At 56.1% G+C, this 12,247-nt stretch overlaps 1 protein-coding gene across 2 annotated transcripts in view; it reads right to left on the bottom strand.

Moving 5' to 3' along the window:
* Window positions 1-3,638: 3,638 nt before the first annotated feature.
* The window catches only part of MGAT5B (alpha-1,6-mannosylglycoprotein 6-beta-N-acetylglucosaminyltransferase B), a 67,747-nt gene continuing 59,138 nt past the window's right edge, over window positions 3,639-12,247 (bottom strand). For both annotated transcript variants that reach the window (XM_036837108.1, XM_036837109.1), the window contains 5 exons: window positions 11,872-12,018; window positions 11,567-11,683; window positions 6,394-6,468; window positions 5,740-5,996; window positions 3,639-5,210 (listed from right to left, as the gene is read on the bottom strand). In XM_036837108.1, the coding sequence (XP_036693003.1) occupies window positions 5,012-5,210; window positions 5,740-5,996; window positions 6,394-6,468; window positions 11,567-11,683; window positions 11,872-12,018 (795 nt within the window). In that variant the 3' untranslated portion in view covers window positions 3,639-5,011. The remainder of the gene's footprint in view (window positions 5,211-5,739; window positions 5,997-6,393; window positions 6,469-11,566; window positions 11,684-11,871; window positions 12,019-12,247) is intronic.

Here is a 12,247-nt window from a genome sequence, read left to right as displayed (position 1 = left end):
CATATTGTAGGTTCTTGGTTTTTTTATTCAATCTGCCACTCCATGTCTTTTTTTTTTTTTTTTTTTAATTTATTTTTGGCTGTGTTGGGTCTTCGTTTCTGTGCGAGGGCTTTCTCTAGTTGCGGCGAGCAGGGGCCACTCTTCATCGCGGTGGGCGGGCCTCTCACTGTTGTGGCCTCTCTTGTTGTGGAGCACAAGCTCCAGACATGCAGGCTCAGTAGTTGTGGCTCACGGGCCTAGTTGCTCCGCGGCATGTGGGATCTTCCCAGACCAGGGCTCGAACCCGTGTCCCCTGCATCGGCAGGCAGATTCTCAACCACTGCGTCACCAGGGAAGCCCTGCCACTCCATGTCTTTTGATCAGAGCATTTAGTCCATTGATATTTAAAGTAATTATTGACAAGTATGTATTTATTGCCATTTTAAACCTTGTTTTCCAGTTGATTTTGCAGTTCTTCTTTGTTGTTTTCTTCTTTTGTTTTTCCTTTAGTGTTCTGATGGTTTTCTTTTGTATTGTGCTTGAGTTCCTTTCTTTTTGTTTTTTTGTGATTCTATTGTATGTTTTTGATCTGTGGTTACCCTGGTTTTCAAGTATGTTAACCCATAACTATATATGCTTGCTGTAGACTTGTAGTCGTATAAGTTCAAATACATTCTACAAGATCTACATTTTTTTACTCCTCTCCCCCATATTTTGTGATTTTGACGTCCTATTTTACATCCACATGTTTATCCTTTGCTGTTAATTATAGTTATAATCACTTTTACAAAAATATTTTGATTGTTTTTTAATCTATGTACTGGCTTATTTAAGTGATCTTCAGTCCTTTGATATATTTGCCTTTCCTATTGTGTTTTTCCCTTTCCTATTGATCCTTCTTTTCTATTTAGAGAAGGTCTTTCAATATTTCTTTTAGGTTAGGTTAAGTATTGCTGTATTCTTTTAGTTTTTGCTTGTCTGAGATATTCTTAGTGTCTCCTTCTATTCTAAATGATAATCTTGCTGGGTAGAGTATCCTAGGTTGCAGATTTTTCCTTTTCAGAACTTTGAATATATTATCCCTGCTGGCCTGCAAGGTTTCTGTAGAGAAATCAGCTGATAGCTGTATGAGGGTTTGTCTGTAACTGACACTTTTTCTCTTGCTGCCTTTAGAATCCTCTATCTTTAACTTTTACCATTTTAATTATGACATGTCTTGGTGTGGGTCTGTTTGGGTTCATCTGTTTGGGACCCTCTGTGCTTCCTGTACCTGGATAACTGTTTCCTTCTCTAGGTTTGGGAAGTTTTCAGCCATAAGTTCTTCAAATACATTTTAAATCCCCTTTTCTTCTCCTTCTGGAACCCCTATTATGTGTAGGTTGGCACATTTTATATTATTCCATAGATCTCGTATATTGCCTTCATTTTTTTTAAAAATTTGTCTTTCCGTCTGCTGTTCTGATTGGGTGATTTCCATTATTCTATCTTCCAGATCACTTATTTGTTCTTCTGCATTATTTAGTCTGCTATTCATTGCCTTTAGCTCAGTTTTTATCTTGGCAATTGAGTTGTCTAATTTTGACTGGTTCCTCTTTATAGTTTCTAGTCCCTCGTTACAGTGATCTATATTTCTATCAATAATCTTCCTTCATTCCTTTAACATTTTTATTACCTCCTTTTTGAATTTGGGGTCTGGTCAACTGAAGAGGTCTGTTTCACTGTTTGTTTTTTCAGGGGATTTCTCTTGTTCTTTTAATTGGGAGTAGCTCCTCCACTTTTTCATTTGACTTAAATTCTCTGTCTCTGAATTTAGGAGAAACAGTTTTCTACTGTGGTCTCTAAGGGCTGTTTTTACGTGGGAGTGACCCGGTATAGACTGTGTGAGCCCAATATTTTTGGCGTGAGGGCTGTTTTTGGTACGGATGTCTGCCACATCTTTCCTCAGGTTGTGCTGGCTGCTGTCCCTTTGATAGGGGGTGTGTTTGGTGTTGTGGTGACCAGAGTCTGCACTGGATGTTGGGTGGGTCCTCCTCTTTGCTCTGTGGTTGTCACAGCTATGTTGGGGGCAGGGTCTGCTCCCCAGCTGTTGGAATAGAAGCCCCCACATCTGGCTCTAAGCTGCAGTGTGAGGTAGGTGGGACTGGAGCACTCCCGCTGGGAAAAGAACCCTTGTGTATTCCTCCCCAGGGGTTACCCACAGGGGACATGCAATTCTGTGATGCTGCCCGCCACCCAGTGTGCCTACCAACAAAGTCGGCTGCTGCTGGACCTGCCCCTGGACCTGCCCCTGCTGAGGGAGTGCTGATAATAGGCTCAGATGTCAGCCCTGCCCCGCAGTGCATGCACTCACAGAGCCCATGGCCACTGTAGTCACGCCCCACCTGAGCACGCTGACAGCAGGGGTCTTATATGGCAGACTCGCGCCCCGTCTTGCACGTGTTAACAGTGGTGCCCAGACCACATTCCAGGCCCTTTGGGCTGTTTCCACACAGCTAAATCAAGTCTTCTCCCTGGGTCTGTCCGCTGAAGCCCCAGCCACTGTGCATATTAGCAGGAGCATGTTTCGGGCTGAGAAGTGTGGAGACGTGGCAGCTGTCGGTGCTGGTCTCTCTCTACCCTGCCTGGCAGCAAGTCAGCACCCACACACACCTCCCGAGTAAAGTCCAGGCCACTCCAGCTCCCTGTCTGCCCCAGCGGGCCTCCCAAATGGCGAAGGGGGATCCCAAGACAAGGGACCCTTTCCTCTTTCAGAGCTCCCTCCCAGGGGCCCAGTTTCCATCCTGTTTTGTTTTTTTTTTCTTCTGTCCTACCTGGTTACAAAGAGATCTTTCTTACAGCTTTGGTTGTGAAAGATCTTCTGCCAGCTTTCAGTTGGTTTTCTGGGAGAACTGTTCCACATATAGATGTATTTTTGATGTTTGTGGCGGGAGGTGAGCTCTGTGTCCTTCTACTCCATCTTTTTTTTTTTAATTTTTGGCTGCATTGGGTCTTCGTTGCTATGCGCAGGCTTTCTCTAGTTGTGGTGAGCGGGGGCTACTCTTCATTGTGGCGTGCGGGCTTCTCATTGCGGTGACTTCTCTTGTTGCGGAGCACGGGCTCTAGGCGCACGGGCTTAGTAGTCGTGGCTCGCGGGCTCTAGAGCACAAGCTCAGTAGTTGTGGCAAACGGGCTTAGTTGCTCCGCGGCATGTGGGATCTTCCCAGACCAGGGCTCAAACCCGTGTCCCCTGTATTGGCAGGCGGATTCTTAACCACTGTGCCATCAGGGAAGCCCCTACTCTGCCATCTTGATCTCCCTCCCCTAGTCAGTCTTCTTATGACGACCTGGCTCAGGCTCTCATCAAAATGCGTTTATGTTCTCTGACCTCACAGCAACCACAGCCAGCAGAGGCCAGCCCCAGGCGAACAGAACTGGATCCAGCCCTGCTGGTCAAGCAGGGTCCCTGGAGTCACAGTGCCAGAGTGGCAGGAGGGGCCATGGACTTCTGGCACCCGCAGTGACTTCCTTTAGGCAGGCTGACACAGCACCAACTTTGTAGATGGAATGACAATGTGGAGGAGGGGCCCGGGGGCCCCAGATATTCAACCCCCCCACCCAGGGTGTTCACACCCCCTCACTCCACCAGGCCTGGGCATCCCAGGAAAAGACGAGAAATAGCATAGCTCCTCCTCTGCACCTCACATCCCAATAAAATATTTATTATTTCAAGAAATCTTTAAAAAAAAGAGAGAGAAAAGAGTATCTCTATTGCTTTCCCCCCACAGGTCAGGTCCTTGGTGACTGTTGAGTTTCTGTGGCCACAGGAGCTGCCCAGGCCGGGAGGGCTCTCTGATGGGAGGTATCCACCTTCAGGCCCCGCCCTCTGGACTCAGGGCCCTGCGGCTGCCTCCCTGGAAGGGAGGAGGGGCAGGCCTAGGTGGGTGGGGCGGGTTGCCTGGAAGGGAGTGGGATTTAAAACGGGGGTGGGGTGGCAGTGTTTCTGACGGCCCGATCTGTTTCCTCAGGCAGCGCTCAGGGTGAAGGGGAAGGCATGCCACACGGATGGACGGCTGGATCCAGAGGCGGTTTGAGGCTGGAGGAAGCTGGAGGTTAGGGACACGGACGCAGCATTGATGGGGCAGGGGTGGCTACGTGGGGGTAGCAGGCCTGGGCATCCAGGAACTGGGCCACGTGTGCCATGGGGCTGAAGCTTCATCCCAAGCCTACAAAAGATGCTTAGGAGGTGGGGGTAGGGTAGATTCTAGAGCCTGTTCTCAGAGGCTGGGGTGGGGACTGAGGCTTTGGAAACAAATCCACGGTCTGGAATCGCAGTCATGCTGGGATAGGTTTCAGGAAATGCCCAAAGTGAAGAAAGTTGGAATAAGCAAGAGGGAAACAATTCAACCCAGGGTCTAAGTGGTCCCTGCAACCCTAACTGTGGTGCCCAAGTGTGGAAAGGAGGGGGAATTTGGGAAAGCAGGAGGGGTGGGGCTAAGGAGGAGGCATGAACAGGGTCCCCCAGCCTGGCCTTCCCCCAGTCCCCGGCCCTTTCTGTCCACACCCCAAACAACTCCACAGGGACAAGGCTGGCCCCTCACGCATCACTCCCCACTCTGTGGACCCTCCAGTGGGCCACTGGGGCAAGCATCACCCTGCTTCCTCTATCATACGCCCAGAGGCCCCATCCTTGAGCCCAAGAAGGACAAAGGCCCTCACTTCATCTGGTCCAGATCTGGTCTTGCACAAAGCAAGGGGCCTCCGACCACCTGCTCCCGGGCCAGTGGGACCCTCTCACCAACCCCCAGCTGCTTGGCCACAATGCTGCCACGAGCCCTCGGGGTGAGAACGAGGAGCCTGCCTAGGGCGGGCACCAGGCACTCGGCGGAGTTGCCTCCCTCCCCAGACCTGCGCACCTATCATGGGCTCGGCCCACATCCCGGCCAAGAAAGGAGGCTCCAGCCTGGGGGCGTTGAGCGGGTAGGGCGGGTCGCTGGAGCTCGGAATCTGCTGGTGCTTTCTCCTGCGGCGGGGAGGGCCAGCCGGGTGGGCGCCCTCACAGACAGTCCTGGCACAAGGCCACCTGGCCCTTGCGGAAGTCTCGGCAGGGGCAGAGCCGGCGGTACTTGGTGCTGGAGCCGGCGCAGCTGAAGAGCAGAGGCTCTTTCTGCAGGAAGCACTCCTGGCCCGGCTGGGCAAAGGCCGGGTACAGGTGGTTCATCTCCGACTCGGTGCCATCACAGGGCACCTGCAGCCTGGGTGGGCACCAACGAGGTGGTCACTCAGCGTGCGGGGTCGGGGCCGCCCCAGCCTGGCACTGCCCACTCCCTCTTCCTGGCCCATCCCATTCCAGACCCAGGGAGATGTCTCTAGGAGGCGCCAGGACAAACGCTGGGCTGCAGCTCCTTCTCCCCGCTGCTGTGAGAGAGGAGAGTGGGCAGGAGGGCGGGGGCCCCAGGCTCACCCATCAGGAGGAACCTGGGGCAGCTTCTGTGGCCTGGACCTAGAAGATGCCCAGACAGGCTGGGCAGGGGGCTGAGGGAGGGATGAGGAGGTCAGGGACTGGGCAGGGAGCTTCCCCTAGTGGTTTGGGGCAGAGGCTTTGCCAAGAGTGGGCAGCTGTGCTGTGGATACCTGCCCGGAAGGTCCCTTCTGGATCCTTCCTGACTCACTGGAAAGCACTGCCTGCCCCCACTGCTGGCAGGGCCGGGGGCAAGGCGGCCACGGGAGCAAAGGAGCTACAGGTGAGGTCAGCTGGGCCGGGTCAGGCCGGGGCTCACTCACGTCTGGAAGGCGTCCTGGCTGTTGAGGAAGGGGAAGAAGGAGGGCTCGCAGATCAGCCCGTGGTCCAGGCAGGCGTCCGTGCAGGCCCTCCCAGCGGCGGCCAGCCAGGCCCGGAGGGAGTGCGCTGGGGGCCAGGCCCCGGGGGCCAAGCTGGCGTTGCGGGCCCACTTCAGGTGAGTGGCGTTGGGGGCCAGGATGAAGGGGCTCTCCGGGGCTCGGGACCCTGGGGGGGCAGGGCCTGGGGCTGCACAGAAGTCCTGCCCAGAGGAAAGCAGTGTCAAGAGGGGAACTGGAATACCTCACTCCCAACTCATCCTGTGGGTAGGGGTTGCAGGGGGAGGGTCTGCCCTACTCCCCACTCACTCACTACTAAACTTCTAAACAACTTTGTAATAAAAATGAAAAATGAGTCTTTGCGTTTCTGTGCTGTGATATGGGGGGGTGGGACTCAAGCTGGGGGCCCAGGACAGGGGCGCCCCAGGCCTGGTCTCTGAGCAGTACTGCTTGGCCCCGCCCATCTCCAACCCCACGGGGAAGGAAACAGACTGGAGAAGGACCTGGAGGTTAAAGCACGCTGCACCCTGGGCAGAGGTGGGTCCTCAGACGCTGGAGCCAGCTTGGCCCCTGGAGACAGAGAGCGGGGGACCCACCTACCTGGTGCTGGATGTAGGCATGGACCCGCTCCAGCATCCCCTCACACGTGTACTCGTAGGGCAGGTAGGGGTCCACCTGTGTGAGAGACAGGCAGACACATGGGGCAGGAGAAGCCCTGGGCCTCCCCAGACCTGGCTGCTCGGCCCCGGGCGCAGAGATCTGGGGGCTCTCACAGCCTGCACCCAGGAGCCGACCATCCTATCCACGCAGATGCCCGCTCCCCGGTGCGCCCTTCAGTGGCCCTCGGGGGGGCTCACGATAGCTCATTCCCTCCCTGGCCCCCTCCCAGTTCCACGGAGCTTCTCCTCTTTCCGTAAAGCTCAGCATTCCATCCCCTCCTCGGCTGTGATGCCTGCTCTTCCCCAGCCAACCAGTGGACGCACCATCCCCTCTTAGACGTCACCTCCTCCAGGAAGCAGACCCAGAGCTCCACCCCCACTCCTGTTAAAGGACCACTTTCCTTTGCACCCACCCCAGACTTCCCCAGTAGAGAATTAGTGCCTGTGTCATCATTTCTGATTTATCCCTTGTCTCCCTCAGGTCATAAGCCCCATGGGCTGTGGGACCACGACTTGTTCACCATTGAATCCCTGGTGCCTGGCACAATGCCTGGTACACAGCGGTCACTGAGGAACTAGTCATGGAATGAAAAAGCATCCCCAGCTCTGCCTGTGTTCTGCCCAAGATGTGGAAGTTTCACGCAAAGCAACACAGGGCATCTCCCAGCCTGATGGAACGAGATGACATTTGTAAAGCTTCCTGCCCAGACCAGGCACCGGCAGCTACATGAACTAGGTGCCCCCAAACGGAGGCCACATACCGTCAGTCTAAATATCAGAGTTACAGGACAGCGCACGCCGGGGCCGACGGGAACATATGGATTTGGTAGCTGGGGCGCAAGGAGCAAGGGGGACGGAAGAGGTGATGAGGAGGCCGCCTCCCCAGCGCGGGGACCCCCCACCTCCTCTCCACTCCTCTTACCTGGCCACCCCCTCCCTGTTTACAGCAACGCTCGGTGGCCCAGCACACAGCCTCTTTGGAGGAAACTGTCGGCCAGGTGGGCGGGAGGCGAGATCGCGGTGACATGGGAGATGGTCCATCTCAGACTCAGAGGAAGGTCTGTTTTAGCCTTTGACCCCACCTCCCACTCCCCAACATGTGTGTTGGCACCATACCCAGCCCAGCCGCCTCCTGTTAATGCCATTTCCCTGCCAGCAGCTCCAGAAATCAGGCAGTTTCAGCCCAGGTAGTGAAATCTTGCTGGTCTGCCCAAGTCCTTTCTCCTCATCAGAGATGGGTGTGTCAGAACCCAATCAGGCTGCGCTGGGTCCTGCCTCCTGTAGACCCCACCTCGAAGGGCTGGAGGCCCACCCTGGGCCCTCTGGCCAAGGGGACATCCCCGACTTCAAGCTGAGGAGGGTCTCAGGGAAGCAGCAGCTGCCACCAGGACCGATTCTCGGGACAAGGCCCCACCCATCTGACCTTGCCCCGGTTCTGACTTCACCTACACTGTGAGCAGGTGTCCTTAATCCTGGGGCAGTTCCGGGGTCCCAGAGAATCCCCAGGTCCACATCCAGCCACCACTTCACAGCCCATCAACCAGCACAGCCTTTCCAGCCCTGAGCTCCACACAGCCAATCCCAACCCCAGCGGATGACCACCGAGGCCCCGGCCGCCGGCTGCTGCCCCAGGGGATCCCCAGTCGCCTCGGGTCCAAGACTTCAAGTCCTGGTTATAAATAAACCCCGCAGAGAAGAGACTTCCCCTCCAAATATCACTCTGCCTGCTCCTGGCGGCAACCAGCGAGTTATCCCCGCGTGGTCTGAAGCCCGTCACGTGGTGATTCTAAGCACCCCCTCCACCCGTGCGAGGGAGGGGACCATTCGCAGCGCCACCTGCCGTGGCTCTCGCACCGGAGGAGCCAGCCTGCCTGGAAATCACCCCCATTAGGTCTAATTACAGGTGTGCACGGTGATCCGTCTGGACAGAATGGCAGCTCCTGGTCCTGCCGGGATTGCTGGCCTGTGATAATGAGAGCGGAAGGGGGCGGGAGCAGGTGCTGGCATCCCTCCCCCCCCCCCACCTCCTTCCTCTCACCTCGAATGGCCTCACCCTAGACCAAGGGCAAGCCCACCCCCACCTGGAGCCTCCTCGCTGCTTGCTGGGTGGGGGACAGCTGGGCTGGTGTCTCAGATCTCTCTCACCCCCTCCTCCTCCCTCACCCTGCAAAAGGCCCCATGACTTGCAGCAGCTGCGTCCCCTGATGCTGGCCCTCATTCGCTCTCTCAGTTCCTGCCAGCTGTCTCTAAGTCAGTTTTCTAAAACAGGATGATCAGAGTTACCCACGGTGCTTGTTTAAAACACAAACTCCAAGGCCGCACCGGTCCTTTTAAATCAGAAGCTGGGGATAGGCCCAGGAATCTGCATTTTAAACACCTCCCAGGCAATTCTTGGGTAAAGGGTTAACTGCCCAAGAGTCAGGGTCGGGGGGGCGGGGGATGGCTAAAGGCCGGGGGACCACGGGCTGGTTTGGGGTCCAGCCGCAAGTCAGCCTGACGAATTTGCAGTACCTTGGTTCCTGGACCCTTTTGTTATTGATTTTTAATTAACTAACAATCAAACAGATGTTCACGTTTTAAAAAATCAAGAGAAAACAAGGCAAAGTAAGTTCTCCTCTGACCCCAGATGCCCAGCCCCTTCCCCAGGGCAGGCACTGTTGTCAATTTCTCGTGTGTCCAGCCAGAAATAACGCGTGACTAGATGATCATGCTCACACGCACAGACGCCCCCCAACATACACCCCTGTTTAGGTCTGCAGCGGGGAACGTGGCCCTCCACAGGGCTGGGATCTCGCTCACTCAGCCTCACAAGGGATCTTGAAGGTGGAGCCAGACCTGAGGCCTGGGGGTGGACAAAAGCCTTCCTGGTCCCCTTCCCACGCCGCCCCTGCCCCCCTGGGGTGGAAGCCCCAGAGGGCTGCTTTTGCAACGGGTGGGGAGAGGGAGCAGGAAGAGAGTGCAGGATGGGGGTCCCCCAGGGCAGCTTCCCACAGCGCCCTCCCCCGTACCGTCTGTCGGGGGCTGGGGGGCTTTCTCTAGCTTGCTCAGCTCAGTGTTGAGAGCTGACACCTGGCCCCCCCGGTTCAGCCTCAGCCAGCGATGGATGGAGTTGGGGGAAAACCACCCCGGTTTCCTCATTTCTCAGGACAATCCGGGATGCGAGTACCCCACCTCTCGGAGGTCCCCGCCGGCATTGAGCACCAGGTGCCTGAAGGCAGGGGTAACCTTCTTGATAACACACCCTGACTCACTGGCACCCCAGGACCTTCCTTCCTGGGCTCACCCCCCAAATAAACTACTTGTGCTCAAATCCCTGCCTGGGGTCAGCTCCGGGAAGAACCCAATCTCAGTCCGGGACCCGGAGGAACTTCCAGCAGAGGAGGATTTGTTTAAGCGGATGCTTAAGAGGGGGTGGAGGGCTCTCCCTGCACCACTGGTGGAGGTCCAGGGGTTCAGCCACTTCGCGGGTCAACCTGGCCGCATCTGCCACAACCAGAGATGCACCTAGGCTGTGACACAGCAGTTTTCTTGGTACTTTCACTAGAGAAACACTCACACCCAGACAGGAGGGAAGGACGAGGGTGGGGTGGGTAGAGGAAGGGAGTGGGCAGGGTGGGCAGGGATTTTCTGGGGTCATTTGCTGAGGGGGTGGGCTAAGGCTGGGAGTGCTGAATGGGAGGGACTGATCCACGGGATGCAGGAGGGTGTTAAAAAGAAAAAAAAATGCAGGGACTTCCCTGGTGGCGCAGTGGTTAAGACTCTTGAGCTCCCAGTGCAGGGGGCCCGGGCTCAGTCCCTGGTCAGGGAACTAGATCCCACATGCCACAACTAAGAGTTCACATGCCACAACTAAGGAGTCGGGGAGCCGCAACTAAGGAGCCCGCCTGCCACAACTAAGACCTGGTGCAACCAAATAAATAATTTTTAAAAAAACCCAAAAACTGGTGGTCCAGTGGTTAGGACTTGGCACTTTCACTGCCGGGGCCTGGATTCAATCCCTGATCAGGAAACTAAGAACCTGCAAGTTGCATGGTACGGCCAAAAACAAATTTAAAAAAATATGCAACGCTGCCTCACGGTCAGGACAACCAGCAGGGCTCTGGACCCAAAGCTAAGCCCTTAAGACCGTATGGGGCATCGATGCACGCTGGCCTCTGCCCCGAGCCCGGAGTGTCCCCAGCTCCCCAGACAGCTGTGTGTCCTCCTGGGCAGGGCTCTCCCTTGTGGTGGCCCCTGCCCCAGCAGCCTAATGCTCTCTGATTCTGCCACAAGTCCGCCCAGAGCAGCACAACCACCCCCAGCACCCCCGCCAGGGAGGGCACGCTCGGTGACCTTGGTGATGGGCAGAGAAGGGGACCTGACAGGAGTGGGATTTTTTGCTCAGCCTGGTGTCCGAGCTACAGCAAGAAATGGGTCCAGAGGGATCACGGCAAGCAGAGCCGCCCCTCCCCATGCTCACACAGTCCGACCGCTTCTCAAAATGAAGGCCCCACGAGAGCGCACACGCACAGGGAGCCATCAGAAGCCACGGAGGTGCCCACCGAGGAGAGGAGCTGCACAAACCCCTCCTTGCCCTCCGCCCACACCCACCAACACTTACACACTTGCTGGAGGAAACGCAGAACGCTCTATCCACTTGCTTCGCAAAGGCGGCACCACCCAGACCTGGTTTGAAATGCAGGGCTTCAGCCCCACCCAACTTGCTGACTCTGAACCTGAGCTTTAACAAGATCCCCAGGTGATCTGTGTGCACATTATCGTCTGAGAGGTGCTGCTCAAAGACCACAGAGACAGCGGAGTTCGAAGAACCTTCACGCATTCATCCTGAAAACATTTACTCAGCACTTAACCTGTGGCGGGAGTGCTCACAGGCCCCGGCCCCCAGAGACGCGCGATAAATGATTCTGGATCCAGGGCTGCCGTGTACGGTTGTGCAGGTTGCTCACGGCACAGAGGCAGGTTTTCCCCCCACTCCCTCAACAAACACACACGCATCCAAGTTGCCAACCCAGGCCTGCAAGTCTGAATTCACCGAGAGGAGCATCTTTTTTTCCAATTGTAGCGAAGACCCGAAGTCCAGGATACTGGTGGTCCCGACTGGATCCGAGTCTCACCTGGGTTCTCATGATGGCCTTGACAGCCGCTTCAAGCTCCTCGGAGTTGTTGTAGTTGACGGTCCACACGTGGGGCTTGCCAATGAACTTCTCCGCGTAGGGGTGCTGGGAGAACACCTAGCCAGGGCACAGAGACGGGACGCTGCTCCCTCTGCCTGCCAAGCTGGGCTGCGTGAAGAGCAGGAGCCCCCCACCCACCTGTCCCATCTCTCCCTTCACCCCATGTCTCAGTCTCCCCCCTTCCAGGAACTGCAGGGGTCCCATCTCGGACCCTCCCGATGTGGGACCGGGCCCTTCCCACTCACCTCTCTGGAGGTGGGTTTGCCCCGGAAGAACTCATGGTTGAGCGAGCTGTGGGGCGGGCTGAAGCGAGACTGCAGGAAGACGCAGCCGTTGGCGATGGCCTCCAGCGGGGCAGGGCCCTCATAGGGGAAGCCAAAGCCTACGAAGAGCTGCAGAACCGAGGCGGCACGATGGTCAGGGAAGGTTGGGTATCACAGCCCAGGAGCCCCAGGAAGCTGGGAGCGAGGCTGGGGTTGGGACATTCACAGGAGGCAGCTGGGGCAGCAGAGAGCCCAGAGCAGCTGTGTGCCTCAGCCATTGTGAAATCAGGACGTCTAGTTAGGTCATATCAGTGGCCTCCTCCTGCTCTAAAGGCTATGATTCTGGAGGGGAAAAGAA

The sequence above is a fragment of the Balaenoptera musculus genome, chromosome 20, assembly GCF_009873245.2.
Source record: "Balaenoptera musculus isolate JJ_BM4_2016_0621 chromosome 20, mBalMus1.pri.v3, whole genome shotgun sequence".
Taxonomy (NCBI): domain Eukaryota; kingdom Metazoa; phylum Chordata; class Mammalia; order Artiodactyla; family Balaenopteridae; genus Balaenoptera; species Balaenoptera musculus.
This window is presented reverse-complemented; position numbering and strand designations above follow the sequence as displayed.